This window comes from Anguilla anguilla, chromosome 18 (assembly GCF_013347855.1).
Source record: "Anguilla anguilla isolate fAngAng1 chromosome 18, fAngAng1.pri, whole genome shotgun sequence".
In the NCBI taxonomy this organism is placed as follows: domain Eukaryota; kingdom Metazoa; phylum Chordata; class Actinopteri; order Anguilliformes; family Anguillidae; genus Anguilla; species Anguilla anguilla.
The window spans coordinates 5,601,401-5,628,967 of record NC_049218.1 but is presented as its reverse complement, the minus strand read 5'-3'; the positions used below and the strand labels follow the sequence as shown (position 1 = coordinate 5,628,967).

At 48.7% G+C, this 27,567-nt stretch overlaps 1 protein-coding gene across 2 annotated transcripts; it reads left to right on the top strand.

Annotated features, from left to right (window-relative positions):
- The first annotated feature begins 8 nt into the window (after window positions 1-8).
- On the top strand, window positions 9-27,567 carry abhd12 (abhydrolase domain containing 12, lysophospholipase). Of its 2 annotated transcripts, XM_035400872.1 has the most exons (14): window positions 9-44; window positions 996-1,173; window positions 15,975-16,096; window positions 19,886-19,991; window positions 20,659-20,778; window positions 22,092-22,122; window positions 22,283-22,328; window positions 23,189-23,318; window positions 23,869-23,906; window positions 24,976-25,055; window positions 25,392-25,474; window positions 26,013-26,091; window positions 26,478-26,605; window positions 27,402-27,567. In XM_035400872.1, exons 2-14 carry the CDS (start codon window positions 998-1,000, stop codon window positions 27,433-27,435), a joined length of 1,173 nt encoding a protein of 390 aa, XP_035256763.1. In that variant the 5' UTR covers window positions 9-44; window positions 996-997; the 3' UTR covers window positions 27,436-27,567. The 2 variants fall into 2 exon arrangements, with proteins under 2 accessions (XP_035256763.1, XP_035256762.1); XM_035400871.1 differs by lacking the exon at window positions 9-44 and having other exon boundaries at window positions 870-1,173.

The window sequence follows — 27,567 nt, the reverse complement described above, 5'->3', positions numbered from 1 at the left end:
TTTACATTCTAAAACGACAACGGAGAACAGGGCATGATGAACAGGTTATTTCCTTCACATTTTGTAACTAGTCAGCAAAATTATTAATTCAGTGAATGAGTTATAATCTCACGACAGAATAATTACTGTAATTCGAGGAAACTGGGTAACTAGATAGCTAGTTTTGAACTGAGTAACGTTAACTAAACTGGCAATCAAAATTACCTATAGTTTACTTCCGTGATACACCTTGCTTTACAAATTTTAGCTACGTTAACTAGGTAACTTTTGATAACGTTTTTAGACATAGACATTCAGTTTATTCTCTCTGGCCATTTAACGTCGTTGGGTGATATGAAATTGTGCCTCACTGCTAACGAGCAACACTATTGTTAAGTTATTTGATATGCAGTTCAATTAAAGCGTCGCTTTCTTACTTCTGTTGCTGGGTTGCTAGTGGTAGCAATGTTCCATTCTAACTTAAATAACTTGTCCAGTAGCAGCTAAATGTTACCCAGCTAAGCTACGGTGGTACCATTGACTGTAAAAGGAGTGATACTTGACTAGTGGCTAGCTAACATGTAGCCTATTTTTATACCAAAAAATATATGCTCTATTTTATTGTAATTTGCGCTCGACTGGGCTATAGATTAGTGGTTTTATTTGTTTCATACTGGGTTACATTATCCCTGGAGTGGTATTCTCAGCATTTTTAGTTCAGCTTTGACCCTCACAAAGATGGCTAACTAGTTTGCTCTGATTGGTTGTCGCAGAAGCCAAGGGGAAAGGTTGCACTGATCAGCTGGTCTCTGCAGATATCGGACTTCTGCAAACAATGTAGCAAAGTGCTGAATGTCAGCTGTGCCGGGGTGAAAACAACAGCACCGTCCACGGCACTATATTAGTCGCTAACAGTCGTCGCATTCAGTGTGATCGCGGCCTCGGGTAGAGAGACCACCGTTATTTGAATTTGCCGTGTCTGATTATTTCTTCTCCATCGCTCCTTCAAATTTCAGGGATGCGAAAGCGGAATAACTCCCTCACCGTGGATCATGACAGCTCTGCCACGAACACGATACAGGACTCTAGTCTAAATCTAAAATACTGCCACAAGAAAGGACAAGACTCCGAATCTGAAGTTTTATTGGGTTCTGCAGATCCCGTTTCAGATAAAACAATGGGGAGATATAGAAGGTAAGGTCTACGACATTCTGTTTGCGGATCGGGGATGTAACTATAGATTCTAGTCTTTTGAATAGGTTAAAGCCATTAACTTTCAGTGACTATTGCACTGTAAATGCTGTCACGGTGATCAATGGCAGATTATATGTACTGCAGACAATTTTAAACGAAAAGCTATTTAGGGATATCACTTATGTGGTCATACTCAATAAACGGCCTATATGAAGAGAAGTAGCTGATTGTGTATCACGTTGAAACGTCTCGTTGCACTTGTTATAAATTATTCTTACAATCAGAGCATTTTTCGGTATGTATATGTGGAATTGAAAATAATTGTATCAGCTCTGCATCCTGTCTCTGTGTCTTGTAACGAGTCGCTTAACTACGGTTTAACTACGATATATTCAGAACAGTTCTCATCTGTCTCCGAGTGGTTCATGTTAAGTTTACCCTTTTTGAAAGCAAACTGACAACTCGAGGTGGGGTGAAACCGTACGTTGCTTAATCCAGGGCGATGGTTCGTTGCTGATAACTGAAGATGCAGTCTTTGGTGCAGTCAAATATGCATACCGATAAACGGGAACCTATATGACCTGAAGGAAGCATATTTTAGCATGAGTACATATTATGTATTGGAATTGCTGCGGATATGCTACCTATTTGTCCACAGTAGGCTACAACTGGTACGTGTTACTGCGTTATTTGCTTTCCTGGCTGCTGGGTCACAATGCCGGGCACTCATCGGCTTTTTCAGTGGTAGTAATAAGGGGTCATTTTCCACGTCTTGTTAACTCGTGCTAACGGTCAGAACAGTTAATATATTGGCTAAGAGATAGCCCAGCGTCCGTCTCTTCTGTAGACTTTGCTTGTCACACCGTAACCTGCATGTTAGGAATGAGGCAATGCTTCAAAAAATATGGGAAAAAGTCATTTTATGCCCTCGTCCTTCCCACCCCAACGGCTGCTGTCTGTCAGTATCATTCAACTTCCAGCCATCTTGTTTTGATTGTAATAAAAACATAGTGACCGCTGAGCAGGTGACACTAGTTTGACAGCTGTAGTTTGATATATATTGGCTGTCGTCGCTATAGAAACAGATTGACACACTCACTTTTTTATTTTTCCAGTATGTGTGCTCAGGAGTTTAGTCTCCTCTTCAGCAATTTCCGTAACCCTAAGATTAACATTAAACTCTTGACTTGTTTGACGCTGTGTGACTCTTTGGTCTTTGGAATTGTTACCCTTGTGTCTCATCTTTGTGTTATGATGGGATGTTTTGCCAGAAGACCATTGCAGATAAGTTAATCAGTGTCTCGGATCTTGATAAATAGAGTGTATGTTACGGGTTTGTTTTGTAATGCTTGCACTTAAGGACAACTGAAAGGTAGATAGCACAACAGCGAAGCCAAGTTTGTCTGTGTGGGGATTTTTTTAGTGACTGTGCACTTATCAGTTCACGGTGTCTTTTTCGGTGTCCTCGGGGTAAGCAGGCTTGTGCTTGAGGTGAACAGGACAGACGCTGTCAGCACGTACAGCACGCGCCTTGCTCCTTTCCTCTGCGTTTAAAAAGCCCGAGCTGGCAGAGCAGGGCGAGGCTCATCAGTCAGCTCATTAATGTCTGCTGGCCGACATTTAAAACATGGGCGAATTGGACGTGGCCTAATTAAAGCCTTCCATTTTTTAAATTGGTGTCTCAACAGCCCTCCTTAGAAAGAAAACAAAATCCAAATTTTTAGTGTGAAGTTTAGTGTGTCAGGTGGTTTTCAGAAGTGTGGCCCTTATCAGACCCCCCAGAGGAAAACAGACTGTTTGCTGCGCTGACAGGGAGTCAGCAGGGTGTGGTAAAGAGGCCGTGCTCAGTTGCAAAACATCCGATTGGCATTATGTAAACCTTAGGGCCTCCATAATACAGCGTAATCATGTTTGGCATTGTTGGAAAGACGATGTCATGAGGAACAAGTTGGTGTCTCAGCTACGAAAGGTTAACCTGGTGTGATAGGCTTACAGAGGTAGCACAAGCAGATTCAATAATGTTACTGTTTTGTTATGATTGTGTCTTAATTTGGGGTTTTCATTTGATCCCTGGGTATGTAAGGGAAAAAGTGGAATGGTTTGGGGATACTCGTCCACACGGTCTCCTGTGCATCATATGCGTATAGCCGTTCAGCTACGCACACATATTTCACTATTGTATATTGCCAGTATTGAACACACTGTACAATAAACTACATTTATTTTGACCTATCTTTTGGCTCTTACACCACTCCTCACCTGGCAGTTTTAAGGTCCTAACACACGTAGAACTCGGGACATTTGCACCCCGTAGTCACTCGCTTATACACTAGTGTCATAGAAAGGTACACAGTTGTATCTATACACAAGCCAGAGGCACGTCCCCGTCTACCAAGATAGATAGCAATCCGTATTGAGCCACACTACTGGTGGACCATTCGCTGTCTCTTTCTGTGTAAAAACTGCTAGCACAGAGGAACGGTAAAAATGTTATTTTTGAGTCTGATGACCGAGATATCATTAAATGAATCCCGTTGAGTAGCACCAAGTCAGTCTACATGCGTTTCTTCGTCACTCAGAGACTTATGCTGCTTGGTGTATCTGAGGAGTTTTTTTTTTTACATTTGTATCAAGTTGTGTTAAAACAGTCTAGTTTCATTAGCAAAGAGGGATTTTTAAAAAAATCACCTAAACCACAACTCTTTAAAGTAAAGTGTCACGTATTTCGTGAATTCCTGTGAAGTCAGTGTGAAGTAGTTCTTGGTTTGGCAATGAGGTGGGGCTTTAATGAGGAATTGTTCACCCTGGTGTATTCGCGTAACGTGTTATGCCGTAAATGGCGTAGCAGGTCAAGGGTGGTGTGCGTGTGTTTCAGTTAAGGTCACGAGAGACTTTAGAACAGGCAGTCCTGTTGCGTGGGCTGCATGATACTGACCAGAGGGCTGGTCAGGGAAAGGGCAGCACTGATATCTTTGTGGGTGGAACAGAGCAGCATAGGTGATGAAGAAATGCACACCTACAGTAGTTTTCTTGTTTGGTGCAGAGTGGATGTCAAGTCCAGATAAAAGCACTTAAAATGGTTCCCTATAAATTTAATGACTTTAAAGTTTAGTTTCCACTGGGATCCTGTTGAGGTTTTTTCAGATCAGCGTTGGGCCTGTAAGGTAGAAGGAATAGCATTAAAACAGGAAGGGACTCCTCCACACGAGTGGGAGTGGGTGTCCCTGGAATATCCTAGGCTTGAATTCCCCGCATTGAGCTACCGTGACATTATACAATTTAAAACGGCTCAGAGCTTTTGTTCTCAATCTCCATCAGATAGGGTGACCGCAAATATAAACACGCTGTTTCATAGATTGAATTCCGCTGATTAGCCCCCGTACTGTCACTGACGGTGCAATCAAGCTTGTGTTCCCCTGACTCACAGTCTGCGCATTCAAAACACAATACCAAAGGCTTCACTTCCTTTATATACAGAACTTAAGTTAAGAATGCATGCTAAAGACATTAGGTCAATTTTTAAATTTTTCTAATTCAGGATGCACAGTTCTGTCACATTCCTGAACGCTGTCTTTAAAATGTTGTGACAAAATCATTAATCACTGCAGCATCTGCCTTGGATATCCGTGACAAGGTCAGTTATAATGTTACTATCTACAGATTTTACTGCACGATATAAATATAGGGCGACTTCTCTGAAAATCCTGAACTGAAAGTGTTCGTTACCTTGCAGTTTGGTAGGACTGCGTGCTGAAAAGCATAGAACCTGTTTTACAGTGTAAACATTGCCTTCCACCAGATACTGATATGATGTCTGTAATACAATACGATGCAGTACAGTACCTTACAGTAATATAATAATAGCTCTGTGATGGACTGGTGACCTGTCCAGGGTGTATTCCTGCCTCTCGCCCAGTGCATGCTGGGATAGGCTCCTGCTCACTCCATGACCATGATCAGGATTAGCAGGTTAGATAATGGATGGATGGATAATAATAGCTCTGACACCAGTGCACTATCTCGCTGATATGATCTCTATACTGTAATACAATACAATACATTATAATATAATAATAGCTCTTATGCCGGAGAATCATCTCACTGACATTATATCTCCAATATCAGTGTGGTGAATAACTGCAGCAAATCATGCTTTTTATGATCTCACTGTAAAAAAGCAGAGGTAGCTGCCCTGAACCTTTTTTTTTTTACCTGAGCCATTTTTAAAACTTTTTTTTTTTTTGGTTTAAATTTTGATATCTCGGTGGTATCTTGATATCTTCCTGGTGACTCATCCTGTTAAGGCGCTGTTCTAGTGCATCGATGAACACCGCGATTGGGTGTTGACCTAACTGTGCCAGTGCTGATTGAAGGCTGGCCCTCCAGGGCGACGCATAATTGGCTCTCATCACCCAGGGACAGAAAGGTTTCAGCCTGCTGGGATGACAGCGTCTGGTCATTCCAAAATTAGGAAGAAGAAGGTAAAGAAAGCCTTTAAGAAAAAAGCTTCCAATGTACCGAATGCAGCTGGAAGCTGGGTGCACCACATCAACCTGTCCTCACTCGGGCTACTGCGCTGGTAAAACGGATGCAGAGTGAAGAGAGACAGACAAACAAGTGCCATTAAAAGCACTAGCCTAGTTCTTTTCAAAGAAGAAGGAAGTGTGGTTCACTGAGAGAAGAGAAGTGAAACGGTGGTGGGGGGGGGGGGGGGCTTTCTATGAGGGTTAGCCTGATACACATTTCAAAACCAGGAATTTTTTCCCCCTTAGCTAATATTCTTACGTGCACGAAGGGGCTTTTCAGTACGGCTGTCCAGTCTTGTATAATAAACGCATAATTGAATGCATAAAATTTTTTTTTTTGCTGAATTTGATGTTTGAGCTGCACTCGTTGTCTCTGTTCACCTGCACTACCGTGAGGGTGACCGTAGCATGCCCCCCCAGTAATAGACACTGCTTCCAGAACTGCAGCCGAGACTCCCGCCGCATTTATAACCCATTCTGGTCCAGCATTGCATTGTGGGATTGCTCCTGCTATGGTCCGGCCACAGGATTTCAACCCCCCCCCCTCCCCCCCCCCCCCCCCCCGCCACTCGACTTTGCTCTCAAGGGATCATAATCCCAAATTAACAGGCATTAGCGCACAGCACAGGCCTCATGACAGATACGGGCAGAACGAGGTTACCGGAGTAATGAATCTGGGATGGGTATAGAAACACAAATTCCTCTGCAAATTTAGGCACACCACTCCAGGCGTCAGGGACAGATCTTCAGTTCGGTTTTGTCAAGTGACAGAAAAATGTAACTTTAATGACAGCCTGTCGGACAGTATGAACTCTTTGAGTGTACTGAAATCAATTCTGGATTCTGGGAACTTCCCCTGATCAGATCGGGAAAGAATAGGCTAATTCCCGTGGCAACAAATCGACAAGTAGATTTTTTTGATTTGTACATTTTTTAAAAGTGGAGTTCCCAGATTTCTTTCGGCTTTACGATGTTCTATTCAGACGGGAAATGTACAGAGGCGTGCCCGTGTAGTGATGTCATCACAGTATAGGAAGTGCCGTTGGCGGGGTTTGAACCTCCAGCTGCGCGGGGGCGGGGGGGGGGGGGGGACTGGATGGGAGGGGATGGGGGCGGTGTATCCAGGCTCAGATTCAGCCGTTCTATCAGCTGCACCACATGGTCTCAAGCAGCTTTTTTTTGGGGGGGGGGGGGGGCGCAGCAGAAGAGTGTACCTTACACGGGCCCTCTGAGCTGTAGGGAGGATCATCCCTTTGGTGTTTGCTCAGGAAATGATTAATATACCTGGGGCTCTGTGACTTCAGTGCCTCTGCAGCTCTGCAAAGAGTGCTGACTAAGCAGACAGTCTCTCTGCTCAGAGCGTGTGTGTACGCGTGAGTGTGTGTGTGTGTGTGTGTGTGTGTGTGTGTGTGTGTGAGAGTGTGTATGTACGTATGTGCGCGTGTCTGTGTATGTCTGTATGTGTCTGTGCATGTATATATATATATATATATGTATACACACATTGCAATATTTTTCTGATCTCTGCAGTACATATCTTCATATATTGGCTCTTCATTGTCTGCCTGAGTCTTTCCTCCTCTTGTGTTTGCTTTAACTTTGCACTGGTGAGGCACAGAGGGCTTTTTGCACTCAATTAAAACTTCAGCAGCGTTGCCATGGCTATGTTAGACAGAAGAGTCGCCTCCAGGAGATGGGGCTCTTGGGGGGGGGGGGGGAGGGGTTTTCGGTCGCGGCTAATCCTGAGCGGTCCATGGTCCTGGCCACAGCGGCCGAGGACAATTAAACCGTGCCACAGCCCTATCAAAACAACTCCCCTGACTGTCTGCCGAAAACCCAGAGCTGCTCATTACTGAGTCACTGGGTCGCCTCTCCCCCTCCCTCCCCCTCTCTCTCCTCCCTCCCTCCCTCCCTCCCTCCCCGCTTCTCTCCCACCACGGGAGCGCTCTGGGTCTCTCAGCGATGAACCACCACTTCCTGTTCCTGTCAGGCTCCCTGTGGAGGTGCTTCCCTGGGGATCACCTGCTTTAAAAACGCTGCTCTTCTTCTGCTCTGCTCCACACCCTGCTGCCCTTTGGGGGTATTCTGGGAATGTGCCAGTCCTCCTGTCGCGCTGATGTACCTGTCACTTCTGATTCCTTCTAATAGGGGGACTTTAGGAGTCTTGGAAGACTAGCTCTGGGTTTGGCCAAAGTGAAACACAAATCAACTGAACTAAACTACAGTTAATGACCCAGCAGCACAGGCTTGTCCTCTTTAATACCCTGTTAGCTTTGTGGTGAGCGTGTGAGAGAGCGCTTTTTCGGCTAATGATTGTTTTTGTATTTTTTATTCAAAACTCACATGTGAGAATTTGACACTGAAGTGACTGGGAGTTACTCAAACACAGCATACAAAACCAGGTGCTTAAGCAATACACCTGTATGTATGCTTGAAGGGCACATACACGTGTGTTGTGGATCAAGTCCCATGTACGTGGCCTCAAATCAAAGATCATGGCATGGCTGAGTCTTCATTTTCAGTTGCAACCCTAATCTTTAACTTTGCTCAGCATATATTACACTGAAGCTATATGGTCTTATCGCTGGAAAAATGACCAAAACAGATACACGAGCATTGAGTTGGTCTTTGTTTATTGTGAACCCAAAAACTGAAGTGCAGCAGCCTGTCTGTGAGGCAGATGCAGTAGTTTACTTAAAACTCAAGTCATCGTTTGACAGTGGGAGGAAATGGGTCCTTAATTTAGACTCTTCGCCCTTATTGATTTCCTTTAACAGAAAAGAGCACATGTGGTGAGTTCTTTGCCAGTTTCTGTGAGTGTTTGGCCTGCCAGTAACTTTTTATTTGATTCCTTTGAGCACCTTTTTCCACTCACTGTGATTTTCTGAGATTGAATTGATTAGAGATCTTAGACCAGGAAGTCCCACCTTCGCTGAGGCCTGAGTCTCTTCCTCCATTTTGAAATTGAGATCAATCCCTCAAACACGTTGGAGGAGAAAATCCATGTCTGTATCAGCAGGTTGTTTCCATGTCTGTCTGTCTGTCTGCAACAGGCTATATCCCTGTTCGTCTGTCTGCCTATCTGTCTGTCTGCAAGCTGTGTCCATGTCTGTCTGTCTGTCTGTCTGTCTGCAGCAGCAGGCTATATTTCTGTCTGTCTGTCAGCAGCAGCAGGCTATATCCCTGTTTGTCTGTCTGCCCATCTGTCTGTCTGCAAGCTATATCCCTGTCTGTGTGTCTGTCTGCAGCAGCAGGCTATGTCCCTGTCTGTCTGTCTGTTTGCAGCAGCAGGCTACATCCCTGTCTGTCTGTCTTTCTTTCTATCCCTGTGTTGGTGGGGGGGGGGGGGGGGGGGGGGGGGGAGGGAGGGGGGGCGGACAGTGCAGTCTATCTCCTGAAACGAGCCTCCGGAACTGCGTCTGTAAACATGACATCACCGGATTAGCTCTCCTGCAGCGTACGCTGGGGTTTGGGCGCTGTGGCTTCCTGTGAGGGCAGCTGTCCAGGTTTTTCTTTTTTTTTTTTTTTTTTAATTTGGCGCCCAACGCGAGGCGGCTGTGTGTATCCGATTCCCACCCTAATGTGGAATCTGCAGGTCACCCCGACCGCGGTCCCCATTGGCGGTCCCCACTGGCACAGGACACACAGGAGTGTGGCGCAGACCCACGACCTTGACCTCTGAAAAATGCGGTTCAGGTGGGCAGCGGGCCAGTTGCCCGCAGTACGACCCCAAACATGCAGGCCTTCCCTTCTGGGCCTGGCACACGGCACACTTTCCTGCCTTTTTAATGATATTGGGCCTGTTGGGCATCTTGTGGTTTGCAGAATAAATTAACTTTGCTATTTTTAATTTATTATTTAAGAGATTAAGAGATAAGGTGCTTATCTGAGTGTACAGTTTCATTTGCTAAATTCCACCAAGGAAACATGTAGCGAACTAGAGGCCGATTAACAGAGCAAAATGGGGATAAACTGGTGTAGGCTGTACCAGGCTTAGTACAGCAGGGAGAGGACAGCCCCAGACAGGGCAGGCCGAGCAGCCGCCCGGACACAGGGGGCAACAGAGCTGCCACTGGGGGCAGCAGAGCTGCCACTGGGGGCAACAGAGCTGCCCCTGGGGGTAACAGAGCTGCCCCTGGGGGTAACAGAGCTGCCCATGGGGGTAACAGAGCTGCCCCTGGGGGTAACAGAGCTGCCCCTGGGGATAACAGAGCTGCCCCTGGGGGTAACAGAACTGCCACTGGGGGTAACAGAGCTGCCACTGGGGGTAACAGAGCTGCCACTGGGGATAACAGAGCTGCCCATGGGGGTAACAGAGCTGCCCCTGGGGGTAACAGAGCTGCCCCTGGGGATAACAGAGCTGCCCCTGGGGGTAACAGAACTGCCACTGGGGGTAACAGAGCTGCCACTGGGGGTAACAGAGCTGCCACTGGGGATAACAGAGCTGCCCATGGGGGTAACAGAGCTGCCCCTGGGGGTAACAGAACTGCCACTGGGGGTAACAGAGCTGCCCCTGGGGATAACAGAGCTGCCCCTGGGGGTAACAGAACTGCCACTGGGGGTAACAGAGCTGCCACTGGGGGTAACAGAGCTGGCACTGGGGATAACAGAGCTGGCACTGGGGATAACAGAGCTGGCACTGGGGGCAACAGAGCTGGCACTGGGGACAGAGTCACTGAGTGGGACACAGTTTTAATACCCTGGTGCAAATCGCTCGGTTTGAAGAGCTTGACTCAGAAGCCCAGCTGTGTCTCCGGGGCGCAGAACGTGAGCACCGTGCGGCCAGTTCCCTGGATAGCGGCCTGAGCTGAAGCGGGGAAATGAGCAGTGCGTCGCTGCTTATCCCTTTAAATCTGTCCACTGCAGCAGTGCGATGCCGTTTAAATTGTAATTATCTTTTGTTTGTCATGGGCTGCTCTCCTCTACTGGAGCTGAATCACAGCGTTCAGATTTGCCTCCTCAACTCTTTATCTGCGCTGTCACGCTGGTTATTTTAAGAGCTCCTCTGGTCCTCCCACAGCCTGCTCTGCTCAGAGATACCATCGCTAGCGGAGTGTGTGTGTGCGTGAGTGTGTGAATATGTGTGTGTGTGTCTGTGTGTATGTGAATATGTGTGTGTGTGTATGTGTGAATATGTGTGCGTGTGCGTGAATGTGTGTGTGCGTGTGTACGTGTGTGTGTGTGTGTATGTCTGCCTGTGTGTGTGTGTGTGCGCGCTTGTGTGTGAGTGTGTGTCCGTGTATGTGTGTGTGCGTGTGTGTGCGTATGAGCAGGCGTGTGCGTATGTGTGTGTCCGTGTATGTGTATGTGTGTGTGCGTGTATGTGTGTGTGCGTGCGTGCATATGTGTGTGTGCAAGCGTGTGTGTATTGTGCCTGTGTGGGTATGTGATGCTGAAAGCTGAGGAGCATTTTTAGAAGCACTTCTCCTGTTGGAAATGGGAGACATCCCACACACAGACACAGAGGCTGCAGTGGGGAGCGTTAGCGGTAGCATTAGCGTTAGCTTCCACTGATGCACGTTCCAGAGAGAAGCCTTTCAGCTGGGGCTGCAGGTGCAGTGAGGTCAGTTAGCCTGACGCACGCTAACGTGTGCTGGCCTCTGCCTCAGAGAGGCTTCGGGCCTACTGAAGGGGAGAACCGTGGACAGTTTGTCATGTGAAACGCAGTAGGCTACGTGCTGGTATTCTGTGTCTGGTATGAAAGAGGAATGAGAAGTGGGAAAGGAGCTGAAGGCTGTTACTTTGAGAGGAACGAAACTGCAGTGAAAACATATTTTGAGTGGAAGGTTTCAGGATGGGAAGTGTGGTCTGGAGGAAGAGACAGGGGACATATGACCAGAGCGGCTCTATTTCTGTAATGGAGATGGGGGGGAGGGTTGGGGTGGTGCTGGGGTGAAGGTCATCGGTAACGATCCATCTGTGTATAACTGCGCATCAGTCATAAGGCAAGGCACCATAATGATGTCTTCTGTGGAAGAAGATTTGGGGGGTTAGGATGGAAGGATGTGCTACTCATGTCCCTGCACCCCCCACCCCACCCCCATGACTCAGGTTCTGGAAGTTTCCAGGCCTGCGTTTCTGCCTGCATGCTGTTGGCGTGAGTACAGCACAGCACAGTGCAGCTCACTGCTGGTCACTCTGCCCCCCCCAGCCCCCCCCAGACCCCTCCTGACCCGCGCTGTCTGCCCTGCCCCCCAAGCCCTCCCCCCTCCCCCTGCGCCCCCCCAGCCCCCTCCTGACCCGCGCTGCCCCCCCAGCCCCCTGCCCCCCCCCCCCCCAACCCAAGCTGTCAGGGCAGATCAGTTCTCTCCTGCTCAGACCTCCCTCTCTCTCAGGGCCCATTGTGTCTCAAGGTCACAGCATCTTCGGGGGGGGGGGGGGGGTTGAGAGGATTTGGTGTGGGCGAGGGATTTCGGTGCGAGGATTTGGAGCGGGGGGAGGGAGGGGGGTACTGGACAGATTAATGCTGTCCACCAAAGTCAAGTGCTTCCGTCTTACTCATCCGTCAGAACAAAACGTGTGCCTCAAATTCAGCTGTTAAAAAATGGGTAATCTATCATTTTTGGGCGTACATGATAAATTGTATGGCTGTATGCAGGGCATGGTGAAGTAATTCCATGCATCTAGACTGGTTTTCGTCTGTGAAAGCGGAACATTACGAGGATGCGTTTACAGCAATGGCACACGTGAGCGCAGTGCGGAGTGAATAAGGAAATGAGCATTCCCATTCTGTCAAAGCGGATCTACACGGGTCTGCAGTTATGTGCTGGTTGTCAGGTTAACAGCTGGCCCGGACGGTGATTATTTCAGGCGAATCTGCCCAATAAGCAGCCGCACCGCGGCGCTGCCGGCTGTTGTCTCTTTCATCGCTGCCCCAGCGCGTCCTACGGATGCCACATCGGCCCGCGTCCGTCGGTCGTGTGAATTAGCGGTTAGCCCGCCGCCGGGTGGCTTCGGTTTGTCACGGCGGTCAGGACGAGTCGGTGTGGCATATGCCGGCAGAGCGGTGTTGCGCCGGTCGGTCTCTGCGCTAAACCCATTTAGCTCTGAGGTGTTTAAGTGGGCGGATTATGTCCTGCGGGCCTGTGGCTCCCCTGTGATTGGCTGGCTGCAGCCCACCGTGCCCTCGCTGTGGGGGGTGAGGGGGGGTGGGGGGGGGGGCTTTGAGATATGCAGGTGCGACAGCCGCTAAGCCGCGCGCCACGCAGAGAGGCCTCTGTCGGCACGCGTGCCATTCGCCCAAACCCCCAGCCACCCCACCCCACCCCCCGCCCCCCCCCCGGCACGCGAAGCAGCAGGCCTGCTGTTAGAAATTAGACAGCCATCTGTCCTCTTTGGACGGGCAGCGCCATCACTGTTACAGTTCCAACAAAGGTAAGGCGTGTCTGACTTCGTGTAAACCTCTCAAAATTGTGCGTGAGTTGTTGGGTCACATAGTCATTTGGGTCACGCAGTTGTTTGGTCACGCAGTCGTTGGGTTACATAGTCGTTGGGTTACACAGTCATTTGGGTCTCGCAGTCATTTGGGTCACGCAGTTGTTGGGTCACACGGTTGTTGGGTCACACATTCATTGGGTTATACAGCTGTTGGGTCACTCAGTTGTTGGGTCACGCAGTTGTTTGGTTTTACAGTCGCTGGGTCACACAGTTGTTGGGTCACAGTTGCTGTTGCATTCGGCGCTATGTCTTTTGGACCCACTGTGTCATTGGCATCACCAGCGTTTCTGTGCGGTTTGTCATTTGGTTCCTAACAGGATAACAAAGCAAAGCTCCATATTTAGGATAATTACTGCTAGTTCTGTGTCTTTATCACACAATTACAGTTATTGAGAGTTGCTTTTGCTCAAAACCAGGTTGTACCTGGTCTGTTGCCAATTTTGCCCTCAGTGAAATTTCATATAATCAGTTTCCCTGTGAAGTTTTATTCAGGACAATAATTATCATTTTCACGTGTTTAAACAGTCCTATACCCCTCTCGTCTGTGATGAATCTTCAGGTTGGACGACTGTACTTGTATTTAGTGTGAGAAACTCTTTATCGAAAGAGAAAGTGTTGTTTTTTGTTCAGACGGGTGAAGGGTGATCGTGCTGTGCTACTCGGCAAAAACACACTCCTTCAAAACAGGGAGGCGATAAGGCTGTTGCCTAGCAACGCAACACAGAGTCAGAAACAGGAAGTGGTCCGTTTTCTATGCACTGTACTGCCCGGTCTCTCAGTCTCATTCTACCGCTGCGGACACATGTGCTGTGAGTGCATTTAAGGTCATTACCCTTTTACCCTCGGGGTCGTGGATGAGTGTGCCCCTTTGAGCTCTCTGAAGGCCTTCCCCAGCCTCTCTCTCTCTCTCTCTTTCCACGTCTGTGGCCGCATCACGTTGACACCCCAGAGCCAGCTGCCATAGGGGGGTGTCGGGGTCCCCGCAGGGCGTAAGACCGTGACTGGGAGGGAACCCCCCGAAATCCATCCCCACGCAGTCGTCCTGTTTCCTGGCTCTCGATTCTCGAGGTTCCCCGTTCATCCCTACCTGATATTATCAGAAGATGACAGTTACTCTATCGAACGAATGATCGAAACATCCCATTGGGGAGCACTGCATCTTACAGGTAGGCGGGTACCATGTGACCTGTGACATCATTGACCCTATGACCTTTACCTACTTGTGCAAAGGGCTTTCTGTCTCAAAACTCAGGTCTTCTGTAATGGGCGTGTGTGGAGAGGAATGGAATCGCCTTTCAGGGATAAGAGGTGAATTAACGCTAAATGGTTGAGTTTGACTTGCTCTCCCACCACTGCTGCTCTGACGGGCAGTTTATGGTGTGATGCTGCTGAAGAGGCTTCCGTGTAATATGAGAGTGTGTGTGCGGTTGCGCACGCGCGTGTGTGTGTTATGCACGACCGTGCTGTGCGTGTGTGCGCGTACTTTTTTCGGGGTTGCGGCATGAACAGGGTTCCCTGGGCAGGCTGGAATCGGCGCCCTTTCCCGTACACGCAGACTGGCATGGCGCCGCCACTGGTTCAAAGCCTTCTCGGGATTAGCCGCTGCTGGAGCCGGCACCCTGCGTGAGGGCTAAGCCCCTGTTTGCACAGCAGGGCGGCAGATTCATTAGAGGAGCCCCGTGGACAGCAGCAGCAGTCTGCTCGAGCCCCGCTGCCCTACCTCACCGGCACACCGGGATGGAGAGGAAATATAAGGATGGAGATCGCTCTCAATCCCGCGCTCACCGCCATGTTGGAGTTCCATCACTGTTACATTACATTACATTACAGGCATTTAGCAGACGCTCTCATCCAGAGCGACTAACACACCTTTTACATAGCATTTTTTTTTTTACATTGTATCCATTTATACAGCTGGATATATACTGAAGCAATTTCGGTTAAGTACCTTGCTCAAGGGTACAACGGCAGTGTCCTTACCCGGGAATCGAACCTGCGACCTTTCGGTTACAAGCCCAGTTCCTTACCCACTGTGCTACACTGCCGCCCTCGATGTTCCCCTGTTGTCTCTCAGCGCTCTGTTTGACCGCAGATCACAGTGATCAGAAACGTGGGCCTGGGTGAATTGGCATGGGGGTGCCGGGAGTGCGTAGGCTGTTCTTTGACAACTAGTGTTGTCAGGGACACTGGCCGGTGTGTCTGGCTGCCGATTGGACGAAATCAGTTTGCGGAGGTGGAATAATTGCATTAAACTACACTGTTTGGGGCGGTGCACCACTTTTATGGTCCTTCGTTAGTTCTCTCACTTTTATTTAAAATGTAAAAGTGTTTCTGAACCTGTGTGAGTTTTACATTTATGATGTGCGTCTAAAAGTGGATATGGTGGAATTATAGGGTTTCAGAATCATGCAAACATGTAGAAAATGAGAAAGAAGAAGCCTTTATATTTCTAAAATAAATATAGTTTCTATTAAATATAGAGCACGTCATAACTTTCTAAGAATTTTACTGCCTGCTGAAGGCTGGTCTTTGATCCAAACCTGTTTCTTGGGTTTGTAAGTAAAAGCCGTGGCTGTACTTGTACTGACACACCCTGTTTTGCATATTGGGCTGTGATTCCTAGCAGTTTCTCTGTGTTTCTAGTAAATATGACAACGTTTCTGCTGGTCCTGTTTGGCCAACAACGCAAAGTCAGCCGACCTGAATCACGGTAATCTACGTGGTGTCTGAATTAAGCAGCACAAACAAACGGTTTGGATTTGTTTGGGTTTGTTGCGACATGTCAGCCTAACGTCTCTCCCCTGTGTGTGCACGTGTGTGTGTGTGTCTCTCTCTCAGGTATGGCCTGATGAGCAGGATGAAGAGGATCCTCCTGTGGGTGCTGGCAGTCTACATCGCCATTCCCTTCATCGTCAAGCTCTGCCCCTCCATTCAGGCTAAACTAGTCTTTTTAAATTTCGGTAAGTAGACACACATGTTGTCCTAGAACTACCTTTTCTGCAGAACCCTTTATATTAGGCCAGTCTTATCAAGCTGCTGTCTCAGAACTACCTTTTCTGCAGAACCCTTTATATTAGGCCAGTCTTATCAAGCTGCTGTCTCAGAACTACCTTTACTGCAGAACCCTTTATATTAGGCCAGTCTTATCAAGCTCCTGTCATAGATCTACCTTTTCTACAGAACCCTTTTATAATAGGCCAGTCTTATTGTGCTCTTTTCATATTGGGTTGAGTGTTTGTTTTCTGTGGTCAGGCCTGCAGGGTGTGGCTCGCAGCTGTCATCACTTGTGACATGCAGGCATGCAGGCATGCGGCATGCGGACATGCAGACATGCGGCATGCAGGCTCGCCCCAGCTCCCGTGAATTACGAGTCCGATTCGCTCGCCTCCCTGGCTGCCCCCCCCCCCGCCCCCCCCTTCTCCCCCCTCATCTCCCATTTTTCCCCCCTTTGTTGTCCCGGACTCTCTTAAGATATTCAGTGCAGCCTGGAGAAAGTGCACCGATAGGGACGCGGAGAACGGATCTTCATCGCAGTTCCTCCAAACGAGGCCGTTCTCGAAAACCCCCGAAGGGGAGGAAGTGTGCTCGTGCAGACTCGGCGCGTTCGCTGGGGCTTCCTGTCCAGAGTCAGCTGAGGCGGTGGCGGTGTTTGGTTGCGCATGTTCTGAGGGGGGGCGTCTGATTCCTGGATCTGTTACTTATGCGGGGAAGTGAAAGTCTCACAGATTGAATAGCTCCTGACCTTATTGTGTAGTATTACCTACGGTTAATCTCTCTGGGGCCTGAAGGTATTTATAATGCATGTTTGACCCTCTGTGTCTTGTGCTGACTGAATAGCTCCTATGCAAGAGGCACATTTCCTCGTTTATTCTGATTATTAAGAAATGGGAAAATATAATAAATATATGCACACGTTCCCTGAGATATGTAAATATGGAAGACTCCTTTAACTTTAAAAAAAAAAATTTGTCTTGTGACCTTATCTTGCTGCATGCATTCTAGTGTATGCATTCTAGGTGTGTTCCAGCCAGATGACACAGCAGTTTTCTATTGTTGTGAGTGGTGTTTGAGTGGCAGCTAACAGAAGCTATGGCTCACTGTGAATGGGGGTGAGTGGCAGGACAGACGTTAACAGGTCTGTCTACTCCTTACGGTGTTGAGGGCTTTTGTTTTTGTTTTTGTTTTTGTTTTTGTTTTGGTTTTTGTCTTTTTGTCTGTTCCTGACCTTGAAGGTGTGAAGAGCTGGGCTCTGGGGTGTGGTGCTGTGCCTTTACTGAAACCAGTGCTGTACCTTTTCCATTATGTACCGCTGACCCAGCACCTCTGACCCAGCACACTGGACCCAGCGCTGCACAATGGCCGGTCGTCCGCGCGCGTGCTCAAACGGTCCCCCGAGCACCTCCGGCTCCGGTTGCATCAGTTCCACTTCAGTGCAGTCAGCTCAGGAAATTAATAGAAATTCAGTTCTTTAATCGTTAAAATCCTCATTGGATATTACTGGCTTTTTTTTCAACAAATGAGTCACTGTGAACGTGTTGAATTTCAGCTCGTTTCCTGAATCGGTTGAACTGAAACGGATTCCCCTCCCTCCTCTCTCCTCCCGCCCCCCCCCCCCCCCCCCAGGGGCTGGGTTGGTGTTCTTTCTGTGAACTGCGACTCCCAGGATTCCCAGGGGCAGTTGGGGTTAGCGGCGGTGCCGGTGGCGCTTCCTTCTGAATGAAGTCTGAGCGGTAACGCGTCCCGTGAGACCGGTCCCTCTGCGCGGGGGAGAGACGTGCGTGCGCCACCTCCCTTTCTCCCCAGGCACATAGAGAATCATCCGCTGGAGTAAACTGAGCTCCACTGCAGTAAACTGAACTCTGCTGAACTCTGCTGGAGGAAACTGAACTCCACTGAACTCTGCTGGAGTAAACTGAGCTCCACTGGGGTAAACTGAACTCCAGTGAACTCCAGAGGAGTAAACTGAACTCCACTGCAGTAAACTGAACTCTGCTGAACTCTGCTGGAGGAAACTGAACTCCAGTGAACTCTGCTGGAGTAAACTGAGCTCCGCTGGAGTAAACTGAACTCCGCTGAACTCTGCTGGAGTAAACTGAACTCCAGTGAACTCCAGAGGAGTAAACTGAACTCCACTGAACTCCAGAGGAGTAAACTGAGCTCCACTGAACTCCAGAGGAGTAAACTGAACTCCAGTGAACTCCAGAGGAGTAAACTGAACTCCACTGAACTCTGCTGGAGTAAATGGAACTCTGCTGGAGTAAACTGAGCTCCACTGAACTCCAGAGGAGTAAACTGAACTCCATAGGAGTAAACTGAACTCCACTGAACTCCAGAGGAGTAAACTGAACTCTGCTGGAGTAAACTGAACTCCAGAGGAGTAAACTGAACTCCAGAGGAGTAAACTGAACTCCACTGAACTCCAGAGGAGTAAACTGAACTCCAGAGGAGTAAACTGAACTCCAGTGAACTCCAGAGGAGTAAACTGAACTCCACTGAACTCTGCTGGAGTAAATGGAACTCTGCTGGAGTAAACTGAGCTCCACTGAACTCCAGAGGAGTAAACTGAACTCCAGAGGAGTAAACTGAACTCCACTGAACTCCAGAGGAGTAAACTGAACTCTGCTGGAGTAAACTGAACTCCAGAGGAGTAAACTGAACTCCAGTGAACTCCAGAGGAGTAAACTGAACTCTGCTGAACTCCAGAGGAGTAAACTGAACTCTGCTGGAGTAAACTGAACTCCAGAGGAGTAAACTGAACTCCACTGAACTCCAGAGGAGTAAACTGAACTCCACTGAACTCCACTGGAGTAAACTGAACTCCACTGGAGTGCGCTGAATTGATTTTGATTGATTGCACTCGGGGTGGTGGGTGGTGGGCGGGGCTTGAACTGTTTTGTTCTGGGCTTCTTGCTGTTAAGGACCGGCAGGTAAAGCTGACGAAGGGTGCGGCCTCTTAACTTCTGTGCTTCCAACATCAGTGAATGAAGTTTCCTTAACGTTGTCCTCTTTTGAGCTGGAGTTTTTGTGGTTGTTTTTGGGTTTTAGTTTTGCTGACAGGGGTTTCAGCTGACATCAGACTCTGCTGTTTAAAATGTCTGTGACTGGGAGCCATCCCCGCTCGTGCATTATGGGTGAGCCGTGTGAAAGCTCTGCTCTGTGTCGCGAGCCACTGTCCGTTTCCGTATGTGAGAACGAAACAAATGAGGTACGGTTCTGTACCGAAAACTCGAAACCAGATTACTGCGATATGCCTAACGGATGGGCTTATAACGAGGGCCCCTACAGATGTCATTGACCTTGATTGTAGTGGGTTGCAGAGTTAAATGTCCCCTCTGTGATGGATGATATGGTGTGGAATGGCTGCCAGTGTCACAGTCATAAGCATAAGAGTGTTTGTGCTCGGGACTTAATCAGATTATCCGCTCCCCGCTGCTGGATGTCTGACCGTTCACCAGGATGTGTTCTTTGCCTCGGAAATGGCCGTGGCTGGGAACTCCCCTTTGACACTGTGGATGTTTCTAGAATCGGAACAATGGCGTGACTGTTTGAAGGTGAAGGAACGGGGCAGAAAAGCATGTGGTTGTTGCCGTGACGTTGGTCTGCATTGTTCCTGGGGACCGCGTGGGTCGCGAATCCGCGTTCGCGGTCACTTCTGATTCACCTCGGCTGCTATTGGTCGGTTTGGTCGCCCCGGTAACGCTGCCGTGCTCACCTCCGCTCTCCCCCCCCCCCCCCCCTTCCCCCCGCAGTGAGGGTGCCCTACTTCATCGACCTGAAGAGGCCGCAGGACCAGGGCCTGAACCACACCTGCAACTTCTACCTGCAGCCGGAGCAGGGGGTCAACATCGGCGTGTGGTAAGAGCCCGCCTCCGCCGCCGTGGTAACCTGGGAGGAGGGAAAGAGCCCTTCTCAGCTCCGGGAGGGGTGACCCTGCCTGGTGGGGGGGGGGGGGGGCAGTGCTTGCGTCAGTGGACAGGGTGGGAGGTGGGGGGGGAGGGGGGTACAGGGTCATTGGGGCTGACCCCCGGAGGGTAGGGCATAGCGAGGCGGGTGTCTCTCTCTGGGGTCCTTGACTGTGGGAAGGTCAGGTTTACCCAGGAGTCTCTGGGCCCTGGTTCAGATAAAGCAGGCCGGAGGGAGGGAGGGAGGGGGACAGGCAGGGGTTTCTGGGAGCTGACAGTATGAAGATGGATGCCTCCTTTAGATCCAGCGCTGCTGAGGAGCTGTGTGTGTGTGTGTGTGTGTGTGTGTGTATGTATATGTGTGCGTGTGTGTGTGTGTGTGTGTGTTTGTGTTTGTGTGTGTGTGTGTGTGTGTGTGCATGTCTATGTGTATGTGTGTGTGTGTGTGCGCCTATGGACATGTTTCTGTGTGCATGCATGTGTTGGTGTGCGTGCCTGTGGACATGTGTATGTGTGAGTGTGTGTGTGTGTGTGTGTGTGTGTGAGTGCGTGTGCGTGTGCGTGTGTGTGTGTGAGTGAGTGTGTGCGCAGTTAAGCAGTGCGTGTTTCTCTCTCTGCAGGCACACAGTTCCCACTCGGCTGTGGAGAGACGCTCAGGGGAAGGACAGGGCGTGGTACGACTCCGCCCTCCAGTCCCCCCACCCCGTCATGCTGTACCTGCACGGCAACGCGGGCACCAGGTGGGCCTCTCTCTCGCCCCGCCCGCGAACACTGCATTACAGAACCCCCCCCCCCACCCCCACCCCCCCACTGGCTCGTTCAGGCCTTCGCTACACAAAGCACACATTCTGCATTCTGAGCTCTTACTCGTGCGCATTCCAGAAGTGGAATAGGTTAGTCTGAACCGCCAGGATGTTTTTGCCTGGTAAAGCACGGTCACCTTCTGAACTGAGTTTGATGATACTTGAGTGCATTGTGGCCAGTCCCTTGTTGCCCGGTACGTTCTCTTAGGAGTGCTGTTGTGTTTTTGTCTGGCTCGTGAAGTCATACACAGCAATTCTAATTCACCCATAAATATTTCACCGTGCAAGTGGTGTCTTTTCTTTCTGTTAATATGCTAATGCATCTCAGCTGTCACCTCTGTGTGCCTAAGGTGACCTTACTCAAGAATCGTATACCCGCAAACCGTGTTCAGTTACAAATATAATCTGCGTGTGTGACTGGGGGGGTGGGGGGTGGGGGGTTGGGTGGGGTGGGAGGATGGTGCGTTTCCTCTCTAACATGTCCAGCGGCAAATGCTTTAAGACTGAAAATAAATAGCTAAAATAGCTGATATTAGGGAGGATCCCTTTAACCTTTTGAAGAGCCGGTTTTTTGGAATGTTTTTTCAGAATCCTGAGTCCGTGTTCTGGAATTCCATTGATTTCCATTCCCAGTAGTGATTGTGACATCAGCGTTGGAATGTTCAGATAAGAACGTTCCAATCGCATGTTTATGATCTCACGCCTTGAAAGGGGTCGAATGAGCTCTTCACCCGGACCGTGAAGGTCAAGGTCAAGGTCAAGCGGAACGGACGTAAAAAATCACCCGCGTTTTTTATAGCGTCGCGCCCTTGGAGACGGGGTTGCCGGGCGCGGGGCGGGACGTAGGGGCGCCCAGATTTAACCCCCAGGTCCATAACCGAACCGTCGGCTTTGTGCCGAGTCATGTTCCTGAACCCCGAGGATGTCGCTGCACTCCGAACGCAGGCACTGCGTACGCACAGGCGGATGTTTCAATGCACACGAGCGCTGAGCTAAGCATTCTGGGTGTCACACTGGGAATAAAAGCACTTCTGGCCACTTCTGTGCATTTTAGCAGATTTATCTTTTTTGTGTGTGTGGTGCTGTGTGGGCTATTGCAGTGCATGTCGCTGACGTCATGAAATACGCTGTTTCGTTTGGGGATGTATTCACCCTTGTGGGCTGCAGTCATGGTGAGCTCACCCACCATCTTTCTCTTTCTCAATCTCTCTTTCTATCTCTCTCTCTCTCTCTCTCTCTCTCTCTTTCAGGGGAGGGGACCATAGAGTTCAGCTTTATAAGGTACAGTTCTCATGAATTATTTACTTCATTAATTCCCTTTATGAATATTTCTGCTTCTAGTCATGTTTTTTCTTTTATGTCTATTTGTGGAAAGTGAAGTTTAATTAGCCTGTGTTCTTTCATGTTTATTAAATCCCCCCCCCCCCCCCCCCTCCCCCAGGTCCTTAGCACATTAGGCTACCACGTCATCACATTCGACTATAGAGGTAAGCATGAAATTGTGCCTATGTAATATATATATTTATATGATGTTGAAACTGTGCATTTTTGTCATCTCAACCTACAAAGATGAAATCTTAAATAGGACTTTGTATATAGAAGTTACACAAACTGATAGAATGCTGGTATTACGTATGCAATTTACACGATTCTAAGACACTGCAAATTCTCAGTTACTGTAACTATGTGATTGTACTGTTGTTGTGTTGTGGCAACTCTATGGCATTTGAGCTGTGGTTTGAAAGGTAACAAAATTACTCACACAACAATACCAGGTGTGATGAAAGTAGTTTCACTTTACCTTAGAGAACAAACATTTGAATATTGAATTGCAAGCCACATATCACATAACTACATAACAAAATAATTGTGATGTTTTTTTTTAACAAATAAATGGTAAAAGGCACAGATCAGACAGCTACAGAAAGGTCACAAGAGCTTTTCAAAGTTGCTGAGTTTGTGTTTGAGCGTAGTGAAGTCAGCCATTATGAAGTGGAATGTTCTTCACATTGCTTTGACCTCCTAAGACTGGGCCTCTTTCATTTTAGGCAGCTGGGTTTACTGGGAACTAATTAGGGATGCCACTGTGAAGCCAACAATGTCTTACACACACACACACACATACATACATGCACGCACAGACACACACACGCACGCACGCACTCACACACACACACACACACAAATACACCCACACACACACACACTGCAAAAATGACAAACTTCATAGAATCTGTCCACCATACTGTTACTGGGTTGGTGGTTCTGAGGTCACATGGTGTGTCACACAAAACTTGAGTATCAGGAAGTGAAGGGCCTCACCAGTCATTGGTTCTGAATTTTACAGGTTGGGGTGACTCAGAAGGAAGCCCCTCGGAGAGAGGCATGACCTCAGATGCCGTCTTCCTCTACCATTGGCTGAAGGAGCGGATTGGGAAGAAACCCTTGTATATCTGGGGCCACTCATTGGGCACAGGGTAAGTCTGTCTGGGGAGTGGGGTGTGGTCTGTTGAGGCCTGCTTCTTCTCGAAACAGGAAGTTCACATGAAAATGGCAATTAATGGTTCAATGGTTGAAATGGCCATTAGTCCAAGAGATGGTATCACCCATGTTTATTTATAAATTACACATTAACATTAACCATGTCAGTCATTCTGGGGTTTTCCGGCACATAAGGTAAATGAGGGAGGTGTATTGGAATCCACGTTAAAAACATTGGATGTTTATTTAATAAACAGAGACGAGTCACCTTCGCAAAAGTCCTACGTTAACCTCTGGCTACAGCACACAACCCTTAACAGCTCCTTCGGTGAGAGTCTGAGGCACGTTCCTGTCCGACGAGATCTGTTGAGCTGACAGAAGGGGGAAAAAATGGCAGGCTATCCCGTGTTTTCATCTGTTTGCTCCCTTGTTGAATTGAAGCGACAGCAGACAGTGACCTCGGGGGGGCTGACATCTTGACAGAGGGGGGCATTTGGGGGGGTCACTTGGCGTGACTAACGAGATTCATCCCTCATCCCTTTCCAGAGTGGCAACAAACCTGGTCCGGCATCTGTGCGATAAAGGTAAGCATATGCTCATTGTATAAGCACCGTCATGCAAAATAAAAAAGCTAAATATACCGCTAGACTTCCTGCCCTGAGTGGGCGGGGGGGGGGGGGGGGGCAGCCCACGGCCTTGCAAGGGAACATGGGATACCGCGCAGGCATGCAAGCCAAGGCGCGCTTTTCTCACTGCGCTCCTGTGGAGTTCGGGCTAGCACGTTAGCACGACACCGCAAACGTGGAGAGGGGGCTTTGCCGGAATGTTCTGTGTCGAGGGGTGAGGACATAGACTCGTAGGGACTACGTTACATTACGTTACATTACATTATATTACAGGCATTTAGCAGACGCTCTTATCCAGAGCGACTTACACAACTTCACTCGGCACCATTGCAGTGGAGACGCTAATTATGCCGTGCTAAGCCAAGTGCTGGCACTTCAAACGTATACAGTGCAACTGGACACTGTTGTCATTGCTGGAGCTCCCCCCCCTCCCCCCTTTTGAAGACAGTGGTCTCCGGTTTAAACCGCCCCCCCCCTTCCCTCCTCCCCCCAGCCTGGTCCCCAGAACGCCGGGCCGTAGGGGTGACCTGGCGGTCGGTCACCGCGTAAACGGACACCGGGGCGGCAGGCGCGCGCGTCCTGCGCCACGGTAACGCAATCGGCGGAGCGATACCCCTCCTCCGGTGTCGGCTCGTGTTTCCGCCGGTTTCGTTTTCCACGCGGGTGACCTCCGCGTCCGGTCACCCCGGGGGGGGGGGGGGTTAACAAAAGGAAGCGCACGTGTTTTGCTTTGGATGCGTTCTGCTAAACAAAGGAAGGACACACTTACTGAACTTCAGAGAGTTTCACATATTTCCCTGAAGAGTCCAGTTGTTTATGGTTTAGTGCAAAAAAGAATCCAACAACAGTGAATTCATGCAAAATTACTGAAAATTCAAGACAAATTTCAGTATTTTGGACCACTTTCTAATTTTTAGTTTGTGCATTCTTAGCTGTCGTTCATAGATCAAACGCCTATTTAGTCACTTTTTCTTGCTTTTAAAGTTTTTGGCGATCTCAGATGAACTGTTGTTCTGCTCCATCTCAGGGACTCCTCCAGACGCCCTGATCCTGGAGTCTCCCTTCACCAACATCCGGGAGGAGGCCAAGAGTCACCCTTTCTCAATGGTGAGCGGGGGGTTTTAAACAAGACCAGGTCAAAACCTAGTATATGGCTGGACCGGCCAACCAATGGTGTAACTTCATAACTCGGCCGACCAACGATGTAACTTCATCACTCAGTCATTCAGTCAGTCGCAGACATTCGCGTTTATAGGGCTGGCCCCGCTGTTGTGGTCCAGCCAAAAATATAAATCATTTATTTTTAATTTTGGTGTTTTTGGTCCTCCATACATGTGTTCCATCAGGTCGAGTTGCACTCTGCCGTTACTGTGACACGTTACACGTGTTGCTGTTGTCTCCCCTGACCCCTGAAAGCTAATGTCCTGTCTTCGTCCCTCCCAGGTCTACAGATTCCTGCCTGGCTTTGATTGGTTCTTTCTGGACGCCATAACGGCCAACGACATCCGGTTCGCGAGCGATGAGAAGTAGGTTCGCCCGGTGGATTGTTGTTTCGTCCGCAGAGCAGTCACATGGGCCGAGCTGCGGTCATGCTAATTACATCAATTACTACTTGGCTCTCAGTGTATTACTTAGGTCAAGGATCCTCCAGTTAGCCATGTGTAGTGAATTGTAAGTTAATTTAATAGAATTCGTTACATGTTTGTGAATCGTTTCTTCCTCAGCACTTGTCTAACCAGGCTCTATGTCACTGTATAGTGTACGTTAGCGATGGTAGCTTGTCCTTCTGTTAGGTGCTATTGTTGTACTGCATTTGGTTATGTTACATTACATTACATTACATGACATTTATTTAGCAGACACTTTTATCCAAAGTGACGTACAATGTACAAGGTTATGTATATTTAGCATTGTCTCCTTGAAGTGGTGGTATCTTGTATCCAGTGTACAGTACATTGGCCCGGATACACAGTTGTGTTGCATCCTAGTGCGTTAGTAAATAAATAAATGCGCGGTTAAAACATGGAAAGTGCCGAGCCTGTTTTGTGCTCTTCATCCCCACAGTATGGATCACCTCTCCTGCCCCGTCCTCATCCTCCACGCCGAGGATGACTCCGTCGTGCCCTTCCACCTGGGGAAGAAGGTGAGCGCGGAGGGAGAGTTATGAAGCACGCCCGTATTATAGAGCGTTAGGCTCTTCTGAACGAGGGATGAAGGACACATCGTCCTCTTAATCTATCCCATCATGCCCCCCTCGGGGAAAAAATACACACAGTGAAGGACAGAAGAAGGACATAGACAGTATAAAAAGTGGGGGTTTTCCTGGGATTCTTACGGACGATGTGCGGAAATTCCTTTCCGTTCTTGATCTGATGCGTTTGGATTCCGTGTGAGCAGTTGTTGCTGCTGACCACCCCCCCCCCCTCCAGAACAGTGGCCATTTTGTTCAGAGCAGGGCATTGTTCATGTTGCAGTTTTACTTTTCGACCTCTCCCTAATTTAGCTCTCTCCCCCCCCCCCCCCCTTCAGCTCTACAGCATGGCTGCTCAGTCCAAGAGTCTCAGTGGGCACAAGGTGCAGTTCATCCCCTTCCCGGTAACCCTGGGTTACAAGCACAAGTTCATCTACAGGAGCCCCGAGCTCCCGCATATACTGAGGTACGGAGACCGCCCCTCCTCAAGCGCCCCTGCCCAAAACACACGGCCTTTCCACCGCTGGCCTCGTGCCTCGGATTTATTTTAGCTTTTCACACTTATCCATTCAGCAGACGTCTCTAACCAATGCAACCCCCAAGTCCGTTATGGGTAACAGCACCACAAGTACGGATAACCAGGATGACTGCATGCACCCCACAACAGAGTAGACAGTTACAGCACTGTGGTTATTTAGCACACAGCTGATAATCCATCCACTCAGATAATTTTTGTGTGAACTTGCAAAAAGTCTCAGGCAGAGCACACTATTGCATGCTATTGTTGTACTGCATTTGGTTATGTTACATTACATTACATGACATTTATTTAGCAGACGCTTTTATCCAAAGTGACGTACATTTCTGGGGGGCAGAAGATTGCCATATTCAGTGTTCCCCCAGAAAACTGGCGTGCTCTGGTTGAGTCTTATTGCAAGGGTCACACAAAAACTATCTGTGCGGATGCGGATATACACACTTGGTATTCTTAAGTAGAAAGTAGTTCTCGATGAAAGGCTGCACGACAACATCTGTGGATGTTCGTGAGTAATTGTGGCATTACATTTGGCAAAAGAGACGTTTTTTAAATGTAAATCTGGCGATTTGAGCAGTGAGCAGCAGCAGATATCGAGAAAACTCATCAAATCTCAGTGAAACTATCTGGACGGATAGATACCACTGTGGAAGTGGAAATGTCATTTTATTTTATTTTTGGTGGAACTGCCCCTTTAACCCGATTGTTTTTTTTCTCCTTTTTGCAGTGACTTCCTTGGCACAGCCCACCCCCATGAATAACCAAACACTCCATACATCCACACACACAAACACACACACTGCCACAAACACATATTCATTCTCTCTCTGACTCTCACAGGCTGACAGACAGACACACACACTCACTCACTCACACACACACTGCCACCAACA

Excerpts from the sequence above, each read along its gene's own strand:
- abhd12 (XM_035400872.1), top strand. The coding sequence starts at position 998 with ATGCGAAAGCGGAATAACTCCCTCACCGTGGATCATGACAGCTCTGCC. Across the intron at positions 1,174-15,974 it reads ACAATGGGGAGATATAGAAG|GTATGGCCTGATGAGCAGGA; the intron begins GTAAGGTCTACG and ends TCTCTCTCTCAG. Across the intron at positions 25,056-25,391 it reads AGAGTCACCCTTTCTCAATG|GTCTACAGATTCCTGCCTGG; the intron begins GTGAGCGGGGGG and ends CGTCCCTCCCAG.